The following is a 14,563-nucleotide window of genomic DNA, read 5'->3' as shown; positions in this document are numbered from 1 at the left end:
TCTTTGTCTAGACTCAGTGGATAATTGAAATAATAATATAATAAAGTTTTCAAATTTGGAAAAGTAAAAAGTAGGACTTAAACTTGATGTTGCAGCTTGCTTAACAGAAAGAAGCAAGATTTTTTAAGCAATTTTAGTTATATTAAAATAAAGTTGTTAGATGAGCGAGTCTTATCTTGCAAGGTGGTCAGCTAAATTGCTCACAGCTACAAAGAACTAGAAGAGATGAGGTTAGAACCTACTAGCTTTTGGATTTTAGACACATACTGAAGTTCATTTCTTTTATAAAAGGTGTAGGTGGTTTATGCAAAGTACACAGACCTGTCATCTCTGATAAACCCCCACTGTGCTGCTGAAAACATCAGCAGGATGCAGTCTAAGTATCTAGATTAAAATGGCCCACTGCTCTTTGTCTTTCCCAAGTATTGAAATAAGTCTGTTTTGGTAATGTGTACTTCTTGTAGAGTTTTGTTAGGAAGGAACAGCAGGCAAAGGACCAAATAACAAGTATTGCACTGTGCAAAACCACTTAAAATTATTTTATTGATGGTCTTTATTACCGATAATTATTTCACAGAAAACACACTAGTAATGTGTGGGAGATATCCAGATTTTAAAATAGTTTTTTAGTATTCAGTCTTTTTAAATCTTCCCTGCTTGACTTGCATAAGCTGACTGTCACATTTTGTACATATTTGAATTGCTTAGTACCATGGCTACAATCTATGTTCCTGCGATACCTGTTTTTCTTGACAACTGACTGAATGAAAAGCAATTCACTTTGGCAAGCAGAGCTCCCTAAATACTATTTCAGAGAAGAAGTAGGGTTATCTTTTCTATTGAGATTTGCAGAAACTGAAAGCCACAAGAATTTTGTTTGTGTTGAGTTGCCCTCAGGTTGTATTGAAACCCATCAGAGGACACTTCTTCGTGGAATGACAAATACCATGCTAGTGATGTTATCTATCAGTGAACACCTGCAACAATACCATTGAGAATGCTTCAGGAATAAGACATGTTTTAAAAAATGAAATATACTTCATCAGTATTTTTGAATTGCTCTTTTCAGTTTACATGAACAATAAAATATTCTGCTCTAAATGAAATGTGTTTGTGAAAATTCACTTCAGCTGAATATTTTTTCCCTAAGGTAAAAAAGGTTTGTGTCTGTGTTTGAGTCTGATATGTGAATATAAATAGCTCAACAAATATTATTTAAAATTACCAGATAGGAGAAATAGAATGCAGTCTTGTCTACACATAATGGATAGATAGAAAAAACTCATCCAATTTATTACCTCCACTGATTCACACAGATAAATTGGCCAACCTTTTTAAGAACTTAGGTATCAAAACTTGAGAAATTAATCCTGTTGGTTAATGAGCAGATTAAAAACTTTGAGAAAGCAAAATTTGTCATTCTTTTCCTGAAGCCTGAATGAACAAACCAATTAGCAATATTATACCAAAGTTCAGTCAAACTTTCTCCAAAGTTTGGCTGCTCTACTGGTCCCTCCACTCCTGAACTAAAAAGCCTACACCATACACCACCCTTTCCAAGAGTATTTCTTTAATATCTCTTATGATTTCCACAGATACTAGTTATCCAGGAGAAGCAAAAGTTTTCAAAATATTTCAAACAAAAACTACCAGCACAGGCAGTGTCTAATTCTCCCACTTCTGAAATCTGAGCTGTGGTGCTGTGTCCTTCAGAAGGGCTTGTGATGTGCTTGGCCACAGACACAATGCAGTGATACAAGGTATGATGCCAATCTCTTTTTGAGACTTCTTTTAATAAACTCTGTCCACTGGAAAAAATAATGAGACATGTCTGCACTCCAGGTGAAGGTACCCCAGTTGCCCAAGCAGAACCCTAGCTCTTGATGTTGTATTGTCTCTTGGTGGGACAAGACTAGGATGCTGGAGCTGACTTGATACACCCACACAGCACTGAATCCCATACATTTTAACTACTGACTTGAGCCTGTGCCAACTGATGGGTCTCTGCATTGTACCAATAAGGTTACTGAAGATCACAGAGGGGAAAACTTGGTATTGCTGTCAAACTTCTCAAGAATTTTCCCGTATCTTTAAAAAAGGTAAATGTGTCTCCTCCAAGGACGGAAGCTGGATATGAGGGGCTGGTTCCAGCTGAGGTGTCTCTGACTTCTCTGAGTGCTGGATGTTGCTGCCATTCTCTACTCTCTCATTTTCTGGCTTGTATTTATTCAATTTTGAGCATATAGAGGCAAATTGACGGCCTCTTATGATGGGCTGAAGGAACACTCCAAAGAGATTATTTTCTAGGGCCTTATCCAGGCATGATTCCTCACCTTTTTACTGTTTGAAAAGCTGCCCTGACATATCGTGAAGAAATCTGCAAAGAAATGCTGACCTTGTTTCTGCAAGAAGATTTGGCCAGGCTCCCAAGCACAAGGCTAGAGGTCAGTGGCTTATTGCTGTGGAACCTTGGTCCTGGTCAGCATTCATTTTGCTTCTCTTTCCAGTCCCTTAATCTGATAAATCATGTGAGAGTTGGGAGGGGAAGGGGAGCATGATGTAACCTCAGTCCTGGCAAAGAGACTGCATTCAACTGTGTGGTGTCTGCAACTTGCAGTGATTAGGGGTACCACGAATTGTGCTAAAAGGGAGTGAAGATGGAGCATGTCTGTATGAGAGCCAGCTGATGATGTACTCACTCCACTTGCGGCAAGAAAAACTGTGTGCTTAACAACACACCCGCACTTACAACTTCTTGCCTTGCTGTCTGCTGCATGTACCCAGAGTGACAGGAGGACTGGTTGTCTTCTCAGGACGTTCCTGGAGAAGGGGAGAAGCAAAGCTAGCTATACTTGTGGGGTAAGTTTGTTCCTGCTATCTGTACTTTTCTCTCTCATTTGAGGCTTAAGCTTGTGGTTTGGGGGAAGCAAAGAAGGTGGAGTAGGTGGGAATGCGTGTGAAGTGTCTGAAGGTATGTAACCATCCTCACTGAACTGACTCTGAGCCAGCCAGTCACTGACTAAGCCCTCTGCTGGCAGATCCCATGGCTGTGTGTTTCTGCACCAGGGTACCTATGAGAGTTGTTTGCAGCGAGGGTCTTGAGGCACACGCCAGAGAAACAGATCAAAAAGTATTTTGACTGCAGCAATTGACTGCAGAAGAGAAATATGGGTGTGTTTGCTCATGTCATTGTAACCACTGTGTGTCTGGTTGCATGTCAGGCTGGGGGGATTAGCAGACAGAGGTCAGTGGGTATAGTCAAATTTTGCTGCATGTTATATTTCAGCAAAGTAAATCTGTAGACAATCAGGATAGAGTCAACCGTGTTAATTTAACAGTTTTCATCCGGATTTGCAAAGTATATCTGGTAGTAGTGTCAGATATGCTTCAAGCATTTGTAGTTTTAGCAGAAGTATGTGGTCTGCAGACTGAAAAGCTGCTTATGTTAGCTCCTTATATATATTTATACCATGATAAAGGGGCCTGTACTAGGCTAGAGTTTACCCTTCCCTGCAATGCACAAGCTACTGCTCTTGCTGCCAGGACCCAATGGGCATAGAAGAGACAGGTCAGACAGACAGAGGAGACAGGCCAAAGGATGTGTGGGCACTCTGCCCCTCTTGGCAGTCAGTGGGAAGTCAAAGGAGAAAATGTGCTTTTGTCAGTACTAGGAGAAAAAGAAACTGACGGGAAGTTGGCCCTATGTATTTTCTAATAGAGAAAACCAGTGCAGATAACACAGGCTATTGTCAGCAACTTCAAGGGGGAGTTTTCTAGGTGAGTTTTGGCCCTTCCAAATGTCATTGAAGAAGTCTGCCTGCTAAGGGAAAGGAAGGACAAAGAGGAATAGCAGATTATATATGGCTATTGCACTGTATTACAATATATTATGTTATATTATATATACTAGCTAACCCAAAACATATCTAACATGCAAACAAGACATCAGAAAGCCGAGAAACTGACATAGCTCTGTTTACATGTATGGAGTTACAGTAGCGATGAATTAATTCCAGACTGCCTGTTAGCACTGCAAATGTCTGAGAAAGCATGCAAGAAAATACCACTATGGCACCTGCTGTCTGTCCCAGCATGAATGTTATGCCTGTGCTGTTCTGATGTTCTGGGATAACATCACTCAGTTGATTTCCTCACATGGTATACAGAGCCCCTGGCTCCAGCATTTTGAGTGCAGCTAGTCAGAATATTTCTAGTGATGAAACATCAACAAGATACTGAAATCTGGAAATAGAAGTTATTATAAGAAAGCTGATTATTGCAGGGGACTTCTTTTTCTCCCTTTTTTAAACATGACTCTAATCTGGTCTAGAATTTTAGTTTCTACAGAGAGCATAATATTAGTTTTTCATTAGCTGTAATCCTGATCCTTTATCTAAGGAGCATCCTTTTTTTCTGGACTCAATCAAGACTAGGAAAAATGAGGTTGCGATGACTATGAATATTAATTTTGATTTCTTTCCAGAACTTGTGATGGCTTCAGCTTGGCAGAAAACTCAGGAATACTACCACTGGGTCCTTGAACATGGAGGTAGGTGCCTTAAACACTGCTCAGTGTTTAAGGGTTTTTCTCTTTTCAGTTAGGAGACCTCAGGACTTCAGTAGCTAGAGTTTCTGCAGGTATAGTTTAGCAGAGCCCTGTGGCATCCCTAAACTTAAATGTAAAGACGTGCCACAAATTGGCATGCAGGTGGAATGGCAGGCCTGTGTCGTGGCCCTGAAAGGGGAAGGACATGGGGCCACAGGTGTAGACTGAAAATATTTCAGGACTTGAATTTCAGAGGAAAGTCTAAACTGGGGTTCAGGACTTCTGACAGACTGTCATATACAGAACTGAAATATCAAAGAGCTCTTGACGGAGAGGTCATAGCAGGAACAGTAAAGGATTTGCAGATTTAGAAGCAAGGAAGATTAACAAAGTTGAGTGGATAAGAACAGCATCTTTAAAAACCCTGAGGCCCACTGGCAAAAAAAAAAAATGTGTGAAAAACACAGCAAGGGGAAGCAGAGTTAGTATATGTGCCATGTAACCAGCCAAAGACTGGTTTTCAGTACAGGACTTCTGTGAGGATCCAAGGACTAGAATAGTAAGAGAGGAACTAGGGCTTGGAACTGGCACATCAGGAAGTGAAGGAAAATGTTCAGAGAGTTTAGTAGAGCAGTGACCACATTGGGAATAGGAGAAGAATGTGTGAATGGGAACTAGGATATTTTTCCCCTGGGATTTTTCAGGGAGGTGGCAGGACAGAAATTCTGCTGAACCTCACTTTCTTGAGGGGCTGAAGAGCAGTTTTAAGAGAGAGACAAATTTAGTCATTTTCCAGTGAAACCATATGCTTTCAAGAGTCCATTCTATGAGTAGATATAAGAAGGAAGGTATTCAGAATTTCAGATGCCCTGAACATTGTGAAGAAAAGAGGAAGTAGCCTCTGTGACAGGAACAATTTATTATTACGTTTTAAAGACTTAAGCTCTCACAGATCCCGGAACTGGTTGATTTGTGCTGTGCTTCCCTGCTGAGCATGGGTTTAGTTACTTCTTTCCTCCTGTGGGGGACTGTATTGCAGCCTGTCATGAGGAGTCCAGCTTGTGACAGGAAAGGCCTGTTCATTACTATGCAGCTAGCACTCAGCAAAGGACTCTTCTTGGTCCTACAGCCCCAGCCCCAGTGTAGTATCAAAGCCTTTTAGTAGAGGCTGGCACATGGAGTCCTAAGCTGGAAGAAAAGCAGTGGATCTGCTTTGTGTAGATGCACAAAATATCAGTTTATTGCCAGAGACATGTAAAGTATATCTACCATGCAAGACATGCCAAATTTGCCTGTGTGTTTTACTTTTCAGATCCAAGGACAGACCCATGTCCCCTGGTCTACTCTCCACTTCCAGTTACCCTTCTCTTTGCCTTCTACCTCTTTATTGTGATACTGGGGCCATGCCTCATGCATAAGCAGCAGCTGCTGAAGCTGGAAGGTCTTCTGATTATCTACAATCTCACTATGGTGACGTTATCAAGCTATATGTTTTATGAGGTGAGGAGACTGGATTGCCCCCTTCTGAGTAAGCATCTGGAAAGTGTATGAGAAAGCCAGAGCCATTTCAACAGCTTTGCTGTTGAATTCTAATGGAGGGAAGCGGGAGCCAACTTGGACATATCTGCATTTTGCCACTAGAGGGACAATACTACCCTTTAAAAGTGAATCGCTACCAAAGCATACCTCTTTTCCTCTCAGTTCTCAGTCTTTCTCTTTTTCATAAAATTAATGGTGGAAGGTTACTTAATGAACAAGCTAAAAGTTGGAATCTCACAGGTAGTCACAGAGCATATGGAGGACTCCTCATTTTGTCTCAGACCGGGCTGGTAAGGGTCTCATCTCTGAAAATGAAGGAACTTCTTTTCTGGACTTGCACAATCCTCTCCAAGAGTATCAAGTGCACTGCAGCTTCTTGCTTCCATTAGCATTGATGGCACTGCTCTCTGCTTGTTTTTAATGTGTGACTGTTTCTACAGTGTTCTCAGATGAGACTCACTGACTTAATTCATGTAAACCCCTGAATACTCTTCAAATAGTTGGGTTGAACAGGTTTGATAAATGTCTTGATGTTAATAAATTTGCCAATTAAATTTATGGCATTGTTCTTAGGTTTAGTCAAACTAAATTGCAAATTTTTGGAGAAAATACTACTTGATCTGAGGACAGATATGAAAACTGATTGCCTATGCATGCTTATTCAGTTATACTGATTACTTGGCATAGTCTTTAGCTTTCTAGTTAATATGCAAATGCAACAAAACAAGTAGTGGGATGTTTACAAATTAAATCACTATTTTCAAAGAAATTCTGAAGCCTAGGATTCACTGTTCCTGCTAAAGCATTTTTGAGCACCGCAGTAATTGCATTGAGTTACAAACATGACCAAATTGAATATTCTTTTTCTAGTTTCAACACGGACATGAAGTACTTTCTTTCAGGTTTTACTTTTTGCCTAGTCATGTTTTATGTTTAGCATGGATTTCCAGCTAGTGAATGCTAAATTGAGATCATGTGGCCTTTATCATTAATATGTACATCCTTTTGGAACAGATAGTTTTGAACAGAAAATGGATTTTTATTGCTTTTCTTTCATTTCAGTTTCTGGTAACTTCAAGCTTGGACAACTATAGCTACCTGTGCCAGCCAGTGGATTACAGTTGAAGTGAGCTAGGAATGAGGGTACAGTTCAGTACAAAGCTTGCCTTAGACTTTACTCTGTTTCTGGGTATGCAGATTGTTTTATGGTAAATAGCAGTTTGCATCCCCAAGAAGTGTTTTACTCCAGTTTATTTGCTTGCAAATTTATTGCACTAAATTGTCTGCTTTAACAGTTGCACTTACCTTTAGCTCTCTGTAGATTAATCACCTCATTTGACGTAACCATTTAAGTTCCCTCTTTGATTGATGGAAAGAAGGTGATCAAATGGAAAGATTCTTCCATTCGAAGACAGATATCTAATACTTGTATTGCAAATTGCCTCTGAAAGATATGTAGCTCTCTCCATTGACTTTGTAAACATTCTGAGTGATCACTGTCAACTAGAAAATCAATTTTTATATCCTAAAATTTGCAAGACATAAATTTCACTCAAAATCTCCGAGACCTGGGGGATTTGGCTAAAACTATTTCTTGTTTGGCCACTACAGGAGGATTTAACTCCCACAACTATCAGTTTTTCAAAACACTGCATGATTTTTTGTCTCTGTCTGAATTTGGAACTATTATACTTTGCCTCTGGATAAAGTCAGACTTCAAACAGATTAAAGAATGGATATTAGCTTTTCAGCTTTTCAGATACTTGCCATCAGTCTAGAAACTGTTGTCAAACAGCTCGCTTTGCCTTATTAAAGAAAAAATAACTTTAGCATACAAATCATCTAACTGGTGAAAGCTATTAAAACACTAACTGAATGCCCCTTCCCAAATCAAGACTCCTTTCTGAGCACCCACTCTGGGGAAAGCAACAGCCATAAAAGACTGACTTAGTTTTTCACCTTAGCTGTTGATCCCAAATGGGAAGCTTTGACATATTGCATGGATCAGTGGTTAAAAATCTAAGGCAGTAAAACTAAGTAGTAATTTTACCTTGAGAGCTAATAGCGTTTTCTTGTACTGACCGGCAGATGGCAAGAGTGTGTTGGTGGTTCTTCTTCTCCAAAGTCCTCGAGCTGCTGGATACGGTAAGGGGAGGACTCCATAGCAGAACTGGCACTCTGAAATAAATCACTCCCTCATCTGAATAGGGCAGAGTGCCAGAAGCTAATGTTCTGGTTTGATCCTATGCTGATTTGGTTGATCTTTTCAGTAAATGCTTTTTTCATGTGTTCTGCTGTGCCCGTTTGTGAGAATACAGCTGACATATTGTCAAAGAAGAGAGCACAGCTTCAGAGTACTGTTACATAGAGACATTTTGCCTGCAAGAGTCCAGCACTGCCACTGGATATCATGCTGCTAGGCCTCCTCAAAAGCCTCTTTCCAAGTAAACAAACAAATAAAAATTGTGAACCTATGTTCCATTTGTCAGTCTCTATCCCAGTGACTGTATACATACTCCATTCCTCAGCACCCTTTCTGTGGATGGACATTCCCTTTAAACAACAAACAGGGGAGGGGAGAAGCTTTAACCTTAGCTATTGTCAGAAGGTCTGCCAAAGTCTTAGTTACTAGTTGATTAAGGCTGCTGGAATATCTGCTTCTAGATAGGAGCTATGATTGCTCATCTGAACGTATGATAGTGGTTAGTTATGTAGCAAAGGGACTGCAAATATACACCTGCCCTGTATTTCTGCTGCCACCAATTATTCCGAAGCTGTGGGTTAAAGGTTTGTATTCCTCAGTATTCCAGCTGAAATCAAAAGTCCACGTGAAGGTAAAACCATTTTATAGCTTGTATGTTAGGTGTTCTCCTATATTTCAAATAGTTGCCTGAGATAACAGCTTGGTCGGTCAAGGAAGACCATATTCTGGCCTGAGTAGGACTCCATAGTCTAGTGCTCTTTGGGGGGATAAGTTGAGAATACTGTCTGCACAGTGAATCAGCCTGTGGAGCCCATCTAGACCTACTGCCAATGGGTTCACACATCCCCTCTATGTTCTCATCAGTGAGGGAATCTGCTTTTCATCATCATTTTGTTTTTTTTTAATTATCAGTGACAGAGGAAATGAGGTTGGGGAGATCCAGAATTACCGTTAACTGTTCTTATACCTTCTGATGTAATATCTTCTTCTGTCTAAACATATCATCTAAAGACTTTCCTTTGTCTGATTTCTTTCAGGTTTTCTTTATTCTGCACAAGAAACTAGAACAAGTGATTTTCCTGCATGTATATCACCATGGCACAATGCTGTTTAACTGGTGGTCAGGGGTCAAATATGTTCCTGGGGCACAAGGTAAATTTCTGTGGACACTGTGTGTTACTATTTTTCTTGTGCTTTGGAGATAACATAAACAGTGCAGATGAGGTGATTGAGAGGCAGGAATCTCACCTATTTCCAAAGGTGTGAAAAACGTGTGAGGTTTCAGTGGATACCATCTGCTCAGTTCTGTGGGTTATTTAGACTGCTATATTCACTGCCTCATCCAGAATAAGAATGTACCAGTCATTCCCTGTCCAAATAGAAATGATAGTATCATATCACAGAATCACATAATGGTTGAGGTTGGAAGAGACCCCTGGAGATCACCTAGTCCAACCCCCCTGCTCAAACAGGGTCACCTAGAGCATGTTAGACAAGGTTGCATCCAGGTAGGCTTTGAATATCTCCAGAGAAGGAGACTCCACAACTTCTCTGGGCAACGTGTGCCAATGCTCTGTCACTCTCACAGTGAAGAAATGTCTCCTCATATTCAGGCAGAACTTCCTGTGGTTCAGTTTGTTCCCATTGACTCTTGTCCTCTTGCATGGCACTACTGAAAAGAGTTTGTCCCACTCCCAATGACACCCTCCTTTGAGATATTTATACACTGATAAGATCCCCTCTCAGTCTTCTCTTCTCCAGGCTAAACAGGCCCAGCTCTTGTCCTGGGGAGCCCAGAATTGGATGTAGTACTCAAGATGAGGTCTATTTGTACCTCAGTCAGACCTGGACCAGGTTCAGCAGCCTAGATTCTTATTGTACCTTTCTTATCATGGCTGTATCCATCTTATTTCTCTTTCTAGTCTGTACCCAGACTGCTTCTTTTTTTTCTGCTCCACCTACACTGAAGCATCTGATGCTGACACAAAGTACTAGACTATTATAGGCAGGTCCTACAGAAAAAGCTGGGTTACTGGTACTGGTACTATTTTGGGGGGAAGTAATTTGGCTAAATGACCTTGACATCAGAATGCTTAGATTGGAACAATAATTCTCTTCTTTGCCTTTGAAGTTCTCCAAAAGCAAGATATGGAATAGACATACATTGGAGGGAACAGGGAAAATGTGAAATACTTCCTAAGCAGAAACTAGATTGAATGTTCACACAAATGGGTAAGATGATGTACTTTGAGATCATTATCACTATGAATGTCAACTCATTGCAAGATTAATCTTGAATGGTTTGTGTGTATTGCTCATTCTGACTTCTTTACTCCTCAGCCTTCTTTATTGGGATGTTGAACTCCTTTGTACACCACATCTTCATGTACACATATTATGTCCTGGCAAGCCTGGGACCACAGATGCAGCATTACCCCTGGGGGAAGCGTTATCTAACCATCATGCAGCTGGTAATCAATTCCACGTATTCATCTTTTCACTTTCACTTCTTGGGTATGATGGCCTTGCTTTCTGTCTCTGTCCCCTCCATGGGGGCTCAGCTCTTTCTTTTTGTTTCCTGGGGAAATGATCATGTTCTTAATGTCCCACTATGAGAGGTGAACTGATCGGTAATACATGCTGTATACTACTCCCAGGAACTACCAAGAGGCCTTCAGTGACAACATTAGCTTCCAACTATAAACTCCATTTTCATAATGGGAAGAGAGAAAATTTTAAAATTAGACTTCTCTCTCTTTTGCTGTATGTATCAGCCTTTTCTCCACTGGAGCAGCTTGATTTTGAGTGTGGGCAGTAACTTGGTAGAGCTTTGGATTGTTGGTAGGGCAGAAATTTGGGCAGCTTTCATTCTGCTTCTTCAAAAAGGAAGGACATTTCTAACTACAGGCAAATAGAGAGTGATCAAAGAAAATAAATATGTGAGTTTTATTCCCTATGTGGAAAATCCTCTTGGATTTTCTTTCTTTCATCTCTGAAAAATTGGCAAATCCTGACAATTCCACTCTGTGTTTTTTTCCAAAAATAAAACATAAAAACAATATTCCAGACAAGAACAATAATTAGAGTATGTAGGAGAGTTAGTTCCACACAAACAGAGATTACAGCAACAAAGAGTATGTAGTTACCAAAGAGAAATAGATGTAAAATAGTTGTGCAGAGTTCCAATAAAGAAAAGTAGCACCTGTAGTTCCTTTCTATAAGCTAAAATGCCAATCATAGTTATTATGGGTACAATCTGACCATGATCTGAGGAGAGGAGTCTCCCACCTTTGTTTTCCATATTCCAAAATGGAATTGCTGGACAGTGGCAGAGAAGGGACCCAAGGGTCTGTTTTTACACGGGAGAGGTGGAATTCCAGACCTGCTCATTGTACCAGTGTGCAAGATTCAATGTGATATCCTTCTATGTTGTGCAAAACTGCTGGACTTGAAAGACAAGTTTTTCAAGGCATGCAGGTGGTACTCTGGGTTGAGGACACAGCTAGTATGAGTGATGCTCTTTATGATGGGTTAAATAGTCAGTCTGGGTATGTTTTATGTAGGATCCCTAATCTGTCTGCTTATTTCCTCCACCTCTTTCAGTGCCAGTTTGTGGCCATTGCTGCTCATTCTTCCTACAACCTCTTCACAGACTGCCCATTTCCCGATGGCTTCAATGCTGCAGTCAAACCTACATTAGGGGAAAGCTGGAGAAGCTAACCTAAAGAACAGATGAGAGTGAGCACAGTTTGATGAATTTGTACATTCTCTGCTGTTTCTACCATGACTCTGTGAAGAAAATATAGAGCTGTGGGAGAACTATATGTGCAAATACTTCAGTGCATTAAAATATTTCTAATTTGAAGAGAAAAGCAAATACCTAAAAATAGGGATTAGAGTATTTAGGAGCTCATTTATTTGATGCTGATGCAAATCCAAGCCAAATAGTCATCACTAGTCATCATAGCTTTGTGAAATTAGCCTAAGAGCCATCCTAGTGATCTCCTAGCCCTCCTGCCCTTCCATCTGTCAGCTCAGTTTGCAAGATCTAGCATCCCACCATGACTCCTTGGCTCATTTCTTAGGCTAAAAAGTGTTTGTTTCCATTCATAAGCCCATCTCAATTTATCTTACTTGATAAGGCAGGGTCAGGGGCCTCCAGCCTAAGAGTGGTGCCTGGGTAACAGGAGAAGCCAGGAATTCACTGGAACTGCAGGATGCATTATCCTGTTTGTTGCATCCCAGTCCTTCCTATTAAAGGTGCTCCACCAGGACTAGGGTGTGTTACAGCTATATAGGCCTGATCATTTCACTTTGCATTAGTGTAAACAAGATGGAAATTCGATATTATATATGAAAAGCTGCCTTTGCTCTTTCACTGTTCTGAAACTAAAGAGAAGGCATTATTTGTCTCTGGTCTGTCATTCAAGCATTTTCACTCTAAGCAAGAAATTAATGTAGTGAGAGTCATCATGGACCATTTTCTGAAACACTTATTTATCTTTGGTTGCTCTCACAAGACCAGAGAGAAAACATTTTTATGTATGAAGGTCTTGTCATTGTTGCTTAGAGATGACATATTTTTGAATAGACAGAATGGACTAAGGTTCTGCATTCATAACTTCTTTCTCCAATTTGTAATTACTGTTATTATTTTAGTCTCTCATTAAAAGTGAAGAAGATTCACACCACCATAAGCAATCACCTTCATGACTGAATTCTCCTCTTACTAGTACAAAGTGTATGGAGTCAGCTCCATTGACTTCATCACATCAGTTACTGGCATCTTTTGGCTCCAAATTGGTTAAAAAGCTAGAATTTTGGCCCCTATATTCATCTACAGACACTTAAATACCCCTAAAGTTTTGATCTAATAGCACTTTTTGAAATCCTAAATTTAGATTTTAAACTATAAAATAGTGTTTATTTATTGTATTCTACATTTTGTTTTAAAAACACAGTAGTGTAGTAGTGATTTTTTTACAGAAAACCCCTAAAGGAGAATTTTAGTTTTAAAATTAGTAACTTTGGGACTTTGCTATTGCCAAGACAAATTCACCTCAAATGTAAACAAGTCTAACTCCTCTGGAAAGGGGTTAGAGGATTATATACCAGCCTGTACCTAGAAAATGTGTATATTAAAAAAATTGTGTGTTTTATATAAATTTTGAATTTAGTGGCTGTGTAAAATAAATGCAACTTACGCATCACTAGTCTGCATGCATATGCTATACCTCTCCCATAGCTACTACATACACATCTAAGATAAACCAGTAATCTTCCATTTCTTGCCCTCCTCCCCTCATACACATACAGAAAAGGTTTGTTTATGTTGCCACAGTGATAGATTATGAATGTCATTCCATTGATTTCAGTAGTCCTTTTTTTTTTTTTTTTTTTTAATTTTCACTGGTAAATATGAAAAGAGATGATTTTACATCTCTCTGATGTCTGTTTTTCTTCCTGTCAAGTATTTGTACACCCTGCTTACTAAATAACTTGTGCTGCTTTTGTATACCAGAATATTACTATTTTTAGAGCTTTGAACAATAAACCTCTGAGTGAATGAACCCTCCATTCTTTCCCTTTTTTTGATGTGGTGGGAAAAGAATCTGCTCTGTATCAAATAAACTGCACTCACATTCAGGGTTTCCCTAAAGCCCTTTCCAGCATTGTACACTGAGTGTAAGTAAAGCTGTTTTATTACTTCTATCCACTTAATGATTCACTTATGGCCTTATGATGCTTAAATCATCACTGTATTTGTCCTCCTAGTTTTATGGTAGAGCATAACTCTTCCCGCAGATGGCTAAATTATCTATACTTAAAATGAAATCTAATGATTTCAGCTCATTTTCCTATGTGCGAGATGATAACAGACAGTTCCTGACCTGAGTTTCCCCTCACATAAGCTTTCTCAGTTTGTAGTTGCCAATTTCAAGGTCTTCACTAATAATTTTAAACCAGACTGATACTCAAGTATTTTGATTTTCCTTGATTTATTCATAATTCAAGACAGCTTAAAAAAACAGAACTGAATTGGAAATTCAGATGAGATTACAGAACATCTTTGCAAATGCTTTCATTTAAATTTGTGAATATGTCAAGTAGCTTTTTTAAGTAGCTCATCTGGCTAAATTTGTGTCTGTGTAAGACAGAATTAACTATAATGGGTTCTGGACCAGGACTAGCCTCACAGCTTGTAATGAAATGTGAAAATTTCAAATTGCCACTTGGCAACTTGTCTTTGACAACTTGTCCAGTCACATAAATCA

At 39.6% G+C, this 14,563-nt stretch overlaps 1 protein-coding gene across 1 annotated transcript; it reads left to right on the top strand.

The window, feature by feature from the left end:
- Positions 1 to 2,781: 2,781 nt before the first annotated feature.
- Positions 2,782 to 12,008, top strand: LOC134137154 (elongation of very long chain fatty acids protein 4-like). The gene is given in 8 exon segments (XM_062569826.1): positions 2,782 to 2,859; positions 4,484 to 4,549; positions 5,859 to 6,046; positions 7,148 to 7,228; positions 8,174 to 8,230; positions 9,326 to 9,440; positions 10,629 to 10,759; positions 11,892 to 12,008. Coding segments are annotated over 7 exon segments (747 nt in total). The 5' UTR covers positions 2,782 to 2,859; positions 4,484 to 4,491.
- The last annotated feature ends 2,555 nt before the right edge of the window (positions 12,009 to 14,563 follow it).

The sequence above is a fragment of the Rhea pennata genome, chromosome 1 (genome assembly GCF_028389875.1).
Source record: "Rhea pennata isolate bPtePen1 chromosome 1, bPtePen1.pri, whole genome shotgun sequence".
Taxonomy (NCBI): Eukaryota; Metazoa; Chordata; class Aves; order Rheiformes; family Rheidae; genus Rhea; species Rhea pennata.
Note: the sequence above shows the minus strand (reverse complement) of the source record. Positions and strands in the feature narration are given on the sequence as shown.